This window comes from Stegostoma tigrinum, chromosome 1 (genome assembly GCF_030684315.1).
Source record: "Stegostoma tigrinum isolate sSteTig4 chromosome 1, sSteTig4.hap1, whole genome shotgun sequence".
Taxonomy (NCBI): domain Eukaryota; kingdom Metazoa; phylum Chordata; class Chondrichthyes; order Orectolobiformes; family Stegostomatidae; genus Stegostoma; species Stegostoma tigrinum.
The window spans coordinates 192,785,680-192,800,699 of NC_081354.1; the positions used below are offsets into that span (position 1 = coordinate 192,785,680).

The 15,020-nt window shown below is 49.5% G+C and overlaps 1 protein-coding gene across 1 annotated transcript in view; it reads right to left on the reverse strand.

Moving 5' to 3' along the window:
* Positions 1-15,020, reverse strand: part of LOC132209540 (disintegrin and metalloproteinase domain-containing protein 12-like) — a 268,784-nt gene that overhangs the window by 125,892 nt on the left and 127,872 nt on the right. The window contains exons 3-4 of the mRNA XM_059645262.1: positions 14,570-14,679; positions 3,849-3,925 (exon numbers count right to left, since the gene is read on the reverse strand). Coding sequence (XP_059501245.1) covers positions 3,849-3,925; positions 14,570-14,679 — 187 coding nt within the window. The remainder of the gene's footprint in view (positions 1-3,848; positions 3,926-14,569; positions 14,680-15,020) is intronic.

Here is a 15,020-nt window from a genome sequence, read left to right on the forward strand (position 1 = left end):
CTATCGTCCATATGCCGATCTAATAGCCGCTTAAATGCCCCTAATGAGGCTGACTCCACTACCCTCTCCGGCAATGCATTCCACACCCCTACTACTCTCTGAGTGAAGAACCTACCTCTGACATCTCCCCTATATCTACCTCGGCTCACTTTAAAACTATGCCCTCTTGTAATAGCTACCTCCACCCCAGGAAAAAGTCTCTGGCTGTCCACTCTATCTACACCTCTGATCATTTTGTACACCTCTATCAAGTCACCTCTCATCCTCATTGTTCGAAAGAGAAAAGCCCTAGCTCTCTCAACCTTTCCTTGTAAGACATTCCCTCCATTCCAGGCAACATCCTGGTAAATCTCCTCTGCACCTTTTCCAACACCACCACATCTTTCCTGTAATAGGGTGACCAGAACTGGACACAATACTCCAGATGTGGCCAAACCAGGCTTTTGTATAGCTGGAGCATAACTTCATGGCTCTTGAACTCAATCCCTCTATGAATGAAAGCTAACACACCATATGCCTAAGATGCTGCTTGGCCTGCTGTGTTCATCCAGCTCCACACATTGTTAACAACTCTATCCACCTGGGTGGCAGCTTTCAGGGAACTGTGGACATGAGCCCCAAGGTCCTTCTGCTCCTCCACACTGCCAAGAATCTTTCAGTTAACCCTGTATTCTGCTTTCAAGTTTGTCCTTCCAAAATGAATCACCTCACACTTTTCAGGGTTAAACTCCATCTGCCACTTCTCAGCCCAGCTCTGCATCCTATCAATGTCCCTTTGTAACCTAGAACAGCCCTCCGCACTGTCCACTATGCGATCCACCTTCGTATCATCTGCAAACTTGCTAATCCACCCTTCCACTCCCACATCCAAATCGTTGACAAAAATCACAAATAGAAGAGGACCCAGAACAGATCCTTGTGGTACACCACTAGTAACTGAGCATCATGTTGAATATTTTCCATCCACTACCACCCTTTGTCTTCTAAGAGTCAGCCAATTCTGAATCCAATCTGCCACATTTCCCCCTATCCCACGCCTCCTTACCTTCTGCATGAGCCGACCATGGGGAACCTTATCAAATGCCTTACTTAAATCCATGTACACCACATCCCCTGCTCTACCTTCATCCACGTGTTTGGTCACCTCTCCAAAGATGCTGGATAAGCTTGGGCTGTTTTCTTCAGAGCAGAGAAAGTTGAGGGGTGATCTGATGGAGGTGTATAAGTTTAAGAGGGGCATGGAGAGACAAACAGAAAGCAACTGTCCCCATTAGTTGAAGGGTCAAGAACAAGGAAACAGAATTTTAAATGGAAAGGCAGGGGATTTGGAAGAAATTGTTGGAAAAAGTATTTTATCCAGAGTGTGGTGTGTGCCTGGGAAGGTGGTTGAGGCAAAAAAAATGTCACAGCCTTTAAAAAGTGTTTCGATGAGCTCTTGAAGTGTCATAACATTCAAGGCTATAGGCCTAGTGTGGGAATTGAGATTCGTGTAGATTCAGTATAGTCCTAGTGTTACAGACTTGGTGGCCCTCGACTGTGCCTCCCCCATTTCCCGTAACTTACCCCACGCACCCCGCCCCCCCGCCCCCACCAATAACAACCAAAAGAGAATCCCCCTCGTTCTCACATACCAGCCCAACAACCTCCGGATACAACGCATCATCCTCCGACACTTCCGCCATCTACAATCCGACCCCACCACCCAAGACATTTTTCCATCCCCACCCTAGTTTGCTTCTGGAGAGACCACTCTCTCTGTGACTCCCTTGTCCGCTCCACATTCCCCTCCAACCCCACCACACCCGGCACCTTCCCCTGCAACCGCAGGAAATGCTACACTTTCCCCCACACCTCCTCCCTCACCCCCATCCCAGGCCCCAAGATGACTTTTCACCTGCACATCTGCTAATATTGTATACTGTATCCACTATACCTGTTGTGGCTTCCTCTACATCGGGGAAACGAAGCGGAGGCTTTGCAGAACACCTCCACTCGGTTCGCAATAAACAACTGCGCTCCCAGTCGTGAACCATTTCCACTCCCCCTCCCATTCCTTAAACGACATGTCCGTCATGGGCCTCCTGCAGTGCCACATTGATGCCACCCGAAGGTTGCAGGAACAGCAACTCATATTCCGCTTCGGAACGCTGCAGCCCAATGGTGTCAATGTGGACTTCACAAGCTTCAAAATCTCCCCCTCCCCCACTGCATCCCAAAACCAGCCCAGCTCGTCCCCGCCTCTCTAACCTGTTCTTCCTCTCACCTATCCCCTCCTCCCACCTCAAGCCGCACCTCCATTTCCTACTTACTAACCTCATCCCGGCCCCTTGACCTGTCCACCCTCCCCAGACTGATCTATTCCCCCCCCCACCTACACTCACCTTTACTGGCTCCATCCCCACGTCTTTAACTTGTCTGTCTCCTCTCTCCCCATCTTCTCCTCTCTCCATCTTTAGTCCACCTCACCCTCTCTCCCTATTTATTTCAGAACCTTCTCCCCATTCCCCTTTTCTGATGAAGGGTCTAGGCCCAAAATGTCAGCTTTTGTGCTCCTAAAATGCTGCTTGGCCTGCTCTGTTCATCCAGCTCCACACTTTGTTATCTCAGATTCTCCAGCATCTGCCATTATCTCTGACCCAAAGGCCTTGTTCTGTACTGTGTGATTCTCTGATTCTAACAATGTAGACTGAACAGACTGTCACATCAAACAGCCTCTAAGGCTGATTTAACGTGGATCCTGTTCATTAGGAGCATGTTTGTCCAGTAAGTCACATCCAACAGCTCCTCCCAGTGACTAGTTGTATTTCTTGAAAGGACCGCCAAGATCCTTCCAAACCCACGGCCACTTCCATCCAAAAGGACAAGGGGCAGCAGATACATGGGAACATCACCACCTCCACGTTCCCATCCACGTCACTCATCATCCTGACTTGGAAATATATTGTGGTTCCTTCACTGGGTCAAAATTCTGGAATTGCCTCCCCAAAAAAATTGTCGGTCAAGCTGGAGCACATAGATTACAGCAGTTCAGGAAGAAGCTCACCAACACCTTCTCAAGGGCAACTAGGGACAGGCAATAAATGCTGACCCAGTCAGTGACTCCCACGTCCCATGAATTAGTCAGGAAAACTTGCAGCTGAGGTGATTTTGTGTTTGTAAAGTTTATGGAAGTGCTGTTGTGTTTTCTTGGTGGAGTTCTGGTGAGATCTGTCAGATCTGGAAGTCTATTGCTGCTTTCTGGCAGGGATGAGAGAGGAGCTTCCTGCTGTGTGAACAAAAGGACCAAGAGGATTTTATGAAAGATGTAGTCTCTCTTCAGCCTGACACAGAGTATCGTGTTGACAGACACAACAGGCTGATGAAGATGTTCCAGACTCCGGCTTGTTCACCCAGGTTCTCATGAAGCACTCTCTTCTACCTGTGATTTAAATCAGTAATGTGCAGAGTACCTGTAATTCAATGCTTTCTTGCTCTCATTCTGGATTACATTTGCCCATCATGCCCCCACAGTGTACGAACATAGAAACAGAAGTAGGCCATTCAGCCCTTCAAACCTACTCTGCCATTCAATGAGACCATGGCTGATCTGTGGCCGAGCTCTGTATACCTGCCTGTAGCCCGTAACAGGTTACAGTGTCTTTCCAAGCATTTCCAGAGCATATAACACCAGCACAGGTTGGAGACAATTAAGTGTTCTCTACTATGAACATTTTGGGCACAATACACCCCCATTTAATATTTCAATAGAAAATTCTCACCTACATTTCACTTGTTGGTCAGACTGGCATTGAGTCAAAATGTGGGTGATTGCTTCATCTTGTGTATCATACAAACCAAGATCTACTCACGTATTTTTTTTGAGATCCAGTATTATGTCTGCTCCATCTAACACCACCGAAATGCTGATGTCATCTGGTTGGCTCCTCTGCACAGGAAACAAAACAATACTTATCATTTGAGCAATAGAGGTGAAATATGTGCAGGCAGAAATGTTTGTCATTTGTTCATAGACATTGCTGGCTTCCTATGTTTGTTTCACAATTCCATTGCCCTCTCATACTAATGCTGAAAGTACAGTAAAAGCTGGGTGTGTATTTCTGCATTTTCTGATGGAGATCAAGGGTAGCTCAACTCACAGATAGGAGAAAGATTACCAGTTTCTACCCAAGGAGAAGCATGTCTGGAAAAGAAATTAATATTCTGCACTTATACAATACTGAGTGTTGAGAATCAATCTGTGTGGAATACAGACTGAGAGTTTGAACAGTAGCATTTTTAATAAAATACGGAGAGAACAAAGGACTGATGTTTATTGTTAGGAACTGGCCTGGAATGATAATGGAGGTTAAAAATACTGCAGACAAACCTGCACAAAGATGTCTCAATGATAGTAGGAACTGCAGATGCTGGAGAATCTGAGATAACAAGATATATAGCAGGATGAACACGGCAGGTCAAGCAGCATCAGAGTAGCAGGAAAGCTGACATTTTAGGCCTTCGCAATCTTCATACCTACAACCCTACCTGCTCCTCTGATGCTGTTTGGCCTTCCATATTCATCCAGAAAATCCACCCATTGATCTAACTCGAAGAAGATATTGTTTTGATAAAGTAATAGTTGATTGTCTGTTAGCAAATGAGTTGCATCGACATGATAGATATTGTGACAAGGATTTTCAGGAGGAGCTCAATATTACATCTTTGAGATCTTAAACTGTTCTACCTATAGGTCCATATTATATCATCATATTGGATTGTGATTAAGATATGCCTCAGTATCAACTCTTTCAGACTCTGATAGCCTGATACAACAACTCATTTCAGGCATTCTTCCAGGATGAATGTTATACATTTATGAATAAAGTTACATTTACAACTAGCCCAAACTTCCTGATTTCACAAGTGCAGGTGGTCTGGGGGCTTCCCACCCACACAGTATTCTCATCAGGCTTGGAAGATGAAGAAATCTCAAGACCGAAGACTTGACTTTGATTCTTCTCTCGACAACACAAGTTTCAAACGTCCTGCTAAATGAGGGGTCTTTTAATCTCTTGGGTTTCCTTCGCACAGCATGCCTTTCTTGTTGAAACAGAACTTTTTTTCTCTGCAGTATCTTACATTATTAGATGTTGGCCCTCCTTCTCAGTGGTGGCCCCCATGGAGTTCAACGTGTGACAGCAGGTATTTATATTCATCCTGCTGGTAAATTTATGCTGAAGCTGAAGAACATTTCGCTTCAGCTTCTTATTTAGCTTCTACTACTTTCTTATAAGGGTGAAAGAGGAAAACAGGATCCCGGCCAGCAAGCCATTGTCGTTGCTGCCAGCGTGTGGACCCGAGACAGCTAAAAGCTTCCACGAAACTTAAATTGATTAAGCAAACTCATCGGCTAGTGTCCAGGAGAGTGCAAACCCTGCAAAACCCACCTACATCTGGCTCACAACAGTTAAATTGCTTCGCAACATGCAAATCAGAACCAATCAAAATGAACATCTGGTTAAACGGTCACCCGGTTCGAATGGAGGTTGATACCGGTGTGGGTTTATTAGTGATCACAGAACCATCTTTAACAAAATTCGCTCTGGGCTCCAACCCTTAAGTTTGTGTAAGACCTCAGCTAGACTGAGAACCAGTACCGGGGAAACTTCACCGATTAAGGGGATAACATTCAGTTGTAGTCTCTTACCAGAAGCAGCTGGTTCAGTTACCATTGATTGTAGTAAAAGTCTCAGGTCAAAACATGATGGGTCGCAATTGGTTGAGGAGAAAAATCACCTTGATTGGTTTAATGTTTTTTGATAATAAAATGGCTGCCTGAGTGAAGGCCTAATTAAATACCCAGAAGTTTTTCAGGAAGGTCTAGGGACTATTGAAGGAACCAAGATCACGTTGCGGGTTGACCAGGAAGCAATTCCACGATTCTGCAAGGACCACCCAGTGCCATTGCCTTACGTGTGAAAGTAGAGACAGAAGTGAGAAAGCTGGAAAGCGGAGATAACAGTGTGGAGCTGGATGAAGCCAACAGGCCAGGCAGCATCAGAGCAGCTGGAAAGCTGACATTTCAGGTCAGGGCCCTTACTATCTCAGCTGGAAAATGAAGATCAGTTTGTGAAATGTGCAACATCAGTCTTATCAATTAACAACCCTGATTGGGCGTTTTTCCTTTGTGGGGCATTCGAAACAGATGGTGGGGCTGGATGAACACAGCAGGCCAAGCAGCATCTTAGGAGCACAAAAGCTGACATTTTGGGCCTAGACCCTTCATAGAACATAGAACAACACAGCACAGAACAGGCCCTTCGGCCCTTGATGTTGCACCGACCTGTGAACTAATCTAAGCCCCTTCCCCTACATCATTATCCATAAAATCTTCTGAATAAGGGTCTAGGCCCGAAACATCAGCTTTTGTGCTCCTGAGATGCTGCTTGGCCTGCTGTGTTCATCCAGCTCCACACTTTGTTATCTTGGATTCTCCAGCATCTGCAGTTCCCATTATCTCTAAACAGATGGTGAACTGCTTATTGTGGGTGAATAAGTTTCCATACCCTTCCATCGAGGATTTATACACAACGCAGCAGGGGGTTGCTGCCCTTCACAAAGCCAGACAGGAGCAATTCCAGTTGGATGTGGCTTCCCAGAAGTACATGGTACCAACCTGGTGAAGCCACCAAACAGGACTACTTGCACGCCAGACAGTGAAAGCAGCAAGTGATAGAGCTAAGCGATCCCACAGCCAATGGATCAGATCGAAGCTCTGCAGACCTGTCACATCCAGTTGTGAACGATGGTGGACAATTAAACAACTCACTGGAGGAGGAGGGTCCACAAATATCCACATCCTCAATGATGGAAGAGCCTAGCACATCAGTGCAAAAGATAAGACTATACCATTCACTCACAATCCACACACTGCTCCAGAGGGCTCACGGCCCACACACTGCTCCCAGGGGGCTCACAGCCCACGCACTGCTCCAGGGGCTCCCAGCCCACACACTACTCCCGGGGGCTCACGGCCCACACACTGCTCCCGGGGGCTCACGGCCCACACACTGCTCCAGGGGCTCACAGCGCACACACTGCTCCAGGGGGGCTCACAGCCCACTCACTGCGCTCGGGGGGCTCACAGCCTACATACTGCTCCAGGGTCTCACAGCCCACACACTGCTCCTAGGGGCTCACAGCCCACACACTGCTCCAGGGGCTCACAGCCCACACACTGCTCCTGGGGGCTCATGGCCCACACACTGCTCCAGGGGCTAACAGCCCAACACAGCTCCAGGGGCTCACAGCCCACACACTGCTCCAGGGGCTCATGGCCCACACACTGCTCCAGGGGCTCACAGCCCAACACAGCTCCAGGGGCTCACAGCCCACACACTGCTCCAGGGGCTCACAGCCCACACACAGCTCCAGGGGCTCACAGCCCACACACTGCTCCAGGGGCTCACGGCCCACACACTGCTCCCAGGGGCTCACACCCCACACACTGCTCTCGGGGGGCTCACAGCCCACACACTGCTCCCGGGGGCAGTGGAAGGAGGAAGTGACAAGGACCAGAGGGGCAGCCGGGAAGGAAAGCAGTGAGTATAAATACTCACCCTTCGACGCCAACGGCCATTTTGAGTGCGAGCAGCAGCTGAGGTAAGATGAACCCGGAAGACTGCAGCTAAGGTAAAGCAGTTTATTTTTAAAATTACTTACCGGTAGCGGGCAGCGGTGTTTTTCCTCTTTCAGAGAAGGAGCGGGAGCAGCAGAGGAAGTGACGAGGACCAGAGGGGCAGCCGGGAAGGAAAGCAGTGACCATATATATCAGCAGGTGTATCGGGTGTATAAGGTTCTGAAAGGGGAGGGCGAACAGCCAGAAATCGTGTTCACTATGATATAGCCAGGAAAAGGATTGAGGATATAAAAAGTGATTTCAGGGAGTTAGGATGGAAGCTGCAAAGTAGGACGAACAGAGTAGTGTTCTCTGGTTTACTACCGGTGCCACGAGATAGCGAGGTGAGGAACAGGGAGCGGGTGCAGCTGAACACGTGGCTACGCAGCTGGTGTAGGAGGGAGGGCTTCAGATATGTAGATAATTGGGATGCCTTCTGGGGAAGGTGGGACCTGTACAAGAAGGACGGGTTGCATCTGAACTGGAAGGGGACCAATGTCCTGGGTGGAAGGTTTGCTCGAGTAGTTCGAGAGGGTTTAAACTAGTATGGCAGGGGGGTGGGAACCTGAGCTGTATACCAGAGGTGAGCGTTGATGCAGGTGAGGCAGTAGCAAGAGGTAGACCAGCTAGTGGGAAGGATTTTCCTGGGAAGAAACCAAGGGATCGGTTAAAGTGTATCAGAGATAATGGGAACTGCAGATGCTGGAGATTCCAAGATAATAAAATGTGAGGCTGGATGAACACAGCAGGCCAAGCAGCATCTCAGGAGCACAAAAGCTGACGTTTCGGGCCTAGACCCTTCATCAGAGAGGGGGATGGGGGGAGGGAACTGGAATAAATAGGGAGAGAGGGGGAGGCGGACCGAAGATGGAGAGCAAAGAAGATAGGTGGAGAGGGTGTAGGTGGGGAGGTAGGGAGGGGATAGGTCAGTCCAGGGAAGACGGACAGGTCAAGGAGGTGGGATGAGGTTAGTAGGTAGCTGGGGGTGCGGCTGGGGGTGGGAGGAAGGGATGGGTGAGAGGAAGAACCGGTTAGGGAGGCAGAGACAGGTTGGACTGGTTTTGGGATGCAGTGGGTGGGGGGGAAGAGCTGGGCTGGTTGTGTGGTGCAGTGGGGGGAGGGGATGAACTGGGCTGGTTTAGGGATGCAGTGGGGGAAGGGGAGATTTTGAAACTGGTGAAGTCCACATTGATACCATATGGCTGCAGGGTTCCCAGGCGGAATATGAGTTGCTGTTCCTGCAACCTTCGGGTGGCATCATTGTGGCAGTGCAGGAGGCCCATGATGGACATGTCATCAAGAGAATGGGAGGGGGAGTGGAAATGGTTTGCGACTGGGAGGTGCAGTTGTTTGTTGCGAACTGAGCGGAGGTGTTCTGCAAAGCGGTCCCCAAGCCTCCGCTTGGTTTCCCCAATGTAGAGAAAGCCGCACCGGGTACAGTGGATGCAGTATACCACATTGGCAGATGTGCAGGTGAACCTCTGCTTAATGTGGAATGTCATCTTGGGGCCTGGGATGGGGGTGAGGGAGGAGGTGTGGGGACAAGTGTAGCATTTCCTGCGGTTGCAGGGGAAGGTGCCGGGTGTGGTGGGGTTGGAGGGCAGTGTGGAGCGAACAAGGGAGTCACGGAGAGAGTGGTCTCTCCGGAAAGCAGACAGGGGTGGGGATGGAAAAATGTCTTGGGTGGTGGGGTCGGATTGTAAATGGCGGAAGTGTCGGAGGATAATGCGTTGTATCCGGAGGTTGGTAGGGTGGTGTGTGAGAACGAGGGGGATCCTCTTGGGGCGGTTGTGGCGGGGGCGGGGTGTGAGGGATGTGTCGCGGGAAATGCGGGAGACGCGGTCAAGGGCGTTCTCAATCACCGTGGGGGGGAAGTTGCGGTCCTTAAAGAACTTGGACATCTGGGATGTGCGGGAGTGGAATGTCTTATCGTGGGAGCAGATGCGGCGGAGGCGGAGGAATTGGGAATAGGGGATGGAGTTTATGCAGGACTCCATCCCCTATTCCCAATTCCTCCGCCTCCGCCGCATCTGCTCCCACGATAAGACATTCCACTCCCGCACATCCCAGATGTCCAAGTTCTTTAAGGACCGCAACTTCCCCCCCACGGTGATTGAGAACGCCCTTGACCGCGTCTCCCGCATTTCCCGCGACACATCCCTCACACCCCGCCCCCGCCACAACCGCCCCAAGAGGATCCCCCTCGTTCTCACACACCACCCTACCAACCTCCGGATACAACGCATTATCCTCCGACACTTCCGCCATTTACAATCCGACCCCACCACCCAAGACATTTTTCCATCCCCACCCCTGTCTGCTTTCCGGAGAGACCACTCTCTCCGTGACTCCCTTGTTCGCTCCACACTGCCCTCCAACCCCACCACACCCGGCACCTTCCCCTGCAACCGCAGGAAATGCTACACTTGTCCCCACACCTCCTCCCTCACCCCCATCCCAGGCCCCAAGATGACATTCCACATTAAGCAGAGGTTCACCTGCACATCTGCCAATGTGGTATACTGCATCCACTGTACCCGGTGCGGCTTTCTCTACATTGGGGAAACCAAGCGGAGGCTTGGGGACCGCTTTGCAGAACACCTCCGCTCAGTTCGCAACAAACAACTGCACCTCCCAGTCGCAAACCATTTCCACTCCCCCTCCCATTCTCTTGATGACATGTCCATCATGGGCCTCCTGCACTGCCACAATGATGCCACCCGAAGGTTGCAGGAACAGCAACTCATATTCCGCCTGGGAACCCTGCAGCCATATGGTATCAATGTGGACTTCACCAGTTTCAAAATCTCCCCTTCCCCCACTGCATCCCTAAACCAGCCCAGTTCATCCCCTCCCCCCACTGCACCACACAACCAGCCCAGCTCTTCCCCCCCACCCACTGCATCCCAAAACCAGTCCAACCTGTCTCTGCCTCCCTAACCGGTTCTTCCTCTCACCCATCCCTTCCTCCCACCCCCAGCCGCACCCCCAGCTACCTACTAACCTCATCCCACCTCCTTGACCTGTCCGTCTTCCCTGGACTGACCTATCCCCTCCCTACCTCCCCACCTACACCCTCTCCACCTATCTTCTTTGCTCTCCATCTTCGGTCCGCCTCCCCCTCTCTCCCTATTTATTCCAGTTCCCTCCCCCCATCCCCCTCTCTGATGAAGGGTCTAGGCCCGAAACGTCAGCTTTTGTGCTCCTGAGATGCTGCTTGGCCTGCTGTGTTCATCCAGCCTCACATTTTATTATCATTGATCGGTTAAAGTGTGTTTGCTTTAACGCAAGGAGTATCAGGAATAAAAGTGATGAACTTAGAGCATGGATCAGTACCTGGTGCTATGATGTTGTGGCCATAACAGAGACATGGGTTTCTCATGGGCAGGAATGGTTGCTGGATGTTCTAGGGTTTAGAGCATTTAAAAAGAATAGGGAGGGGGGAAAAAGAGGAGGGGGTGTAGCACTACTAATCAGAGAGGGTATCACAGCTACAGAAGCTTCCATTGTCGAGGAAGATCTGCCTACCGAGTCAGTATGGGTGGAAATTAGGAACAGCAAGGGAGTAGTCACCTCGTTAGGGGTTTACTACAGGCCCCCCAATAGCAGCAGGGAGATTGAAGAAAGCATCGGTCGGCAGATTTTGGTAAAGTGCGGACGTAGTAGGGTTGTTGTAATGGGTGACTTTAACTTTCCTAATATTGATTGGAACCTCCTTTGAGCAGAAGATTTGAATGGAGCTGTTTTTGTAAGGTGTGTTCAGGAGGGTTTCCTAACGCAGTACGTTGACAGGCCGACGAGGGGAGAGGCCATTCTAGACTTGGTGCTCGGAAACGAGCCGGGGCAGGTATCAGATCTTGTGGTGGGAGAGCATTTTGGTGATAGTGACCATAACACTCTCTCATTCTACATAGCTATGGAGAAGGAGAGGATTAGGCAGAATGGGAGGATATTTAATTGGGGAAGAGGAAACTATGATGCGATTAGACATGAGTTAGGAAGCATGGACTGGGAGCAATTGTTCCATGGTAAAGGCACTATAGACATGTGGAGACTGTTTAAGGAACAGTTGTTGCGAGTGATGAATAAATATGTCTGTCTGAGACAGGCAAGAAGGGGTAAGATAAAGGAACCTTGGATGACGAGAGCGGTGGAGCTTCTCGTCAAAAGGAAGAAGGTAGCTTACATGAGGTGGAAGAAGCTAGGGTCAAGCTCAGCTCTAGAGGATTACAGGCAGGCGAGGAAGGAGCTCAAAAATGGTCTGAGGAGAGCCAGGAGGGGGCACGAGAAAGGCTTGGCAGAACGGATTAGGGAGAACACAGAGGCATTTTACACATACGTGAGGAATAAGAGAATGATCAAAGAAAGAGTACGGCCTGATCAGGGATAGCATAGGGAACTTGTGTGTGGAGTCTGAGGAGGTAGGGGAAACCCTAAATGAGTTTTTTGCTTCTGTCTTTACGAAAGAAATGAACTTTGTAGTGAATGAAACCTTTGAAGAGCAGGTGTGCATGCTGGAATGGATAGAGATAGAGGAAGCTGATGTGCTGAAAATTTTGTCAAACATTAAGATTGACAAGTTGCCAGGCCCGGACCAGATTTGTCCTCGGCTGCTTTGGGAAATGAGAAATGCAATTGCTTTGCCACTTGCGAAGATCTTTGCATCCTCGCTCTCCACTGGAGTCGAACCTGAGGACTGGAGAGAGGCAAATGTAATTCCTCTCTTCAAGAAAGGAAATAGGGAAATCCCGGCAATTATAGACCAGTAAGTCTCACGTCTGTCGTCTGCAAGGTGTTAGAAAGGACTCTGAGAGATAGGATTTATGACCATCTGGAAGGGCATGGCTTGATTAAATGCAGTCAACACGGCTTTGTGAGGGGCAAGTCAGGCCTCACAAACCTTATCGAGTTTTTTGAGGATGTGACTAGAAAAGTTGATGAGGGTCAAGCTGTGGATGTGGTGTATATGGACTTCAGAAAGGCATTTGATAAGGTTCCCCATGGTAGGCTCATTCAGAAGGTCAGGAGGAATGGGATACAGGGGAACCTAGCTGTCTGGATACAGAATTGGCTGGCCAACAGAAGACAGCGAGTGGTATTAGAAGGAAAATATTCTGCCTGGAAGTCAGTGGTGAGTGGTGCTCCACAGGGTTCTGTCCTTGGGCCTCTACTGTTTGTTATTTTTATTAATGACTTGGATGAGGGGAATGAAGGATGAGTCAGCAAGTTTGCAGACGACACGAAGGTTGGAGGTGTCGTTGACAGTTTAGAGGGCTGTTGTAGGCTGCAGTGGGACATTGACAGGATGCAGAGATGGGCTGAGAGGTGGCAGATGGAGTTCAACCTGGATAAATGTGAGCTGATGCATTTTGGAAGGTCGAATTTGAAAGCTGAGTACAGGATTAAGGATAGGATTCTTGGCAGTGTGGAGGAACAGAGGGATCTTGGTGTGCAGATACATAGATCCCTTAAAATGGCCACCCAAGTGGACAGGGTTGTTAAGAAAGCATATGGTGTTTTGGCTTTCATTAACAGGGGGATTGAGTTTAAGAGTCGTGAGATCTTGTTGCAGCTCTATAAAACTTTGGTTAGACCGCACTTGGAATACTGCGTCCAGTTTTGGTTGCCGTATTATAGGAAAGTGGATGCTTTGGAGAGGGTTCAGAGGAGGGGTCATAGTTTTAAGCTGGTTGGAGGAAAGTATAGAGGGGATGTCAGAGGCGGGTTCTTTATACAGAGAGTTGTGAGAGCATGGAATGCGTTGCCAGCAGCAGTTGTGGAAGCAAGGTCATTGGGGACATTTAAGAGACTGCTGGACATGCATATGGTCACAGAAATTTGAGGGTGCATACATGAGGAACAATGGTCGGCACAACATCATGGGCTGAAGGGCCTGTTCTGTGCTGTACTGTTCTATGTTCTATGTTCTACACTACTCCTGGGGGCTCACGGCCCACACACTGCTCCCGGGGGCTCACAGCCCACACACTGCTCTCGGGGGGATCATAGCCCACACACTGCTCTGGGGGGCTAACAGCCCACACACTGCTCTGGGGGGCTAACAGCCCACACGCTGCTCCAGGGGCTCACAGCCCACATACTGCTCCAGTGGCACTGACCCATAAGGGATATTCATGAACATTACAAACAATAAGGGACCCTGCACTGATCCCTGTGGAACCCCACTGCACACCAGGCTCTCGTCACACAAACGGCCTTCTGTCACTCCCCTCTATTACCTGTCTTGAAGCCTATTTTGGATCCATCTTGCCAAGTTACCCTGGATCCCATGTGCATTCACCTTCGTGATCAGTTTCCCACATGGGACTTTGTCATAGGCCTTTGCAAAATCCATATAAATGACATCAACTGGCCTACAATCATCTCCACACCTGGTCACCTCGCTGTTGTAAGATACTCTGCAGAAAATCACCAAAGATCCTCAGGCAGCACCTTCCACACCTAGGGGTTGGCAAGAACCGCATATATTGGAGTCAGAGATAACACGGTGCGGAGCTGGAGGAGCACAGCAGGTCAGGCAGCATCAGAGGAGCAGGAAAGTCACTGTTTTGGGTTGGGACTCTTCACCAGGGCTGAAACCCATAGCAACTTCCATCTGGAAGGACAAGGGCAGCAGATACATGGGAACATCACCACCTCCAAGTTCCACTCCAAGCCACTCACCATCCTGACTAGGAAATATATCCCCGTTCCTTCACTGTCACTGGGTCACAAACCTGGAATTCCCTCCCTAACAGCACTGTGGGTCAACCCACAACTTCAGTGGATGAAGAAAGTAGCTCACCCCCACCTCCTCAAGGGGCAACAAAGGCAATTAATCCTTTCCCTGCATCTTTAACTTGTCAATCAAACTGTGAGCCAAAACAAATCAAATCAAGTCAGATTAATTACCCGTGGAAGGACAGTTACACTCCGTTTCTGTTTCCCTGATAAGACATATGGGGATACAAACTTGTAATCTTGCAGTTTTTTGAAACGGTTTTGCTGGGCCAATTTGTAACCTGTTGAAAGAAAAGTAACACATAAGAACAGAGGAACGTGGATGCTGATAATCTGGAATTTGCTGACGTTGCCCTGCCATTGGAAAAAGGTAGAGTGGATTGGTTATTACAGGCTTAATCCTGGAGGTAACAGGAACTGCAAATGCTGGAGTCAGAGTCCGTGTGGAGCTGGAGGAACACAGCAGGCCAGGCAGCAGCACAGGAGCAGGAAAGCTGACATTTCGGGTCAGGACCCCACTTCAGAAATGGGGTACGGGGAAAGGGGGATCTGGAAAAAATGGGGAGAGAGGGAGGCGATGATAGAAGGTCAATAGAGGAGCAAGTAGGTGGAGAGAAGACAG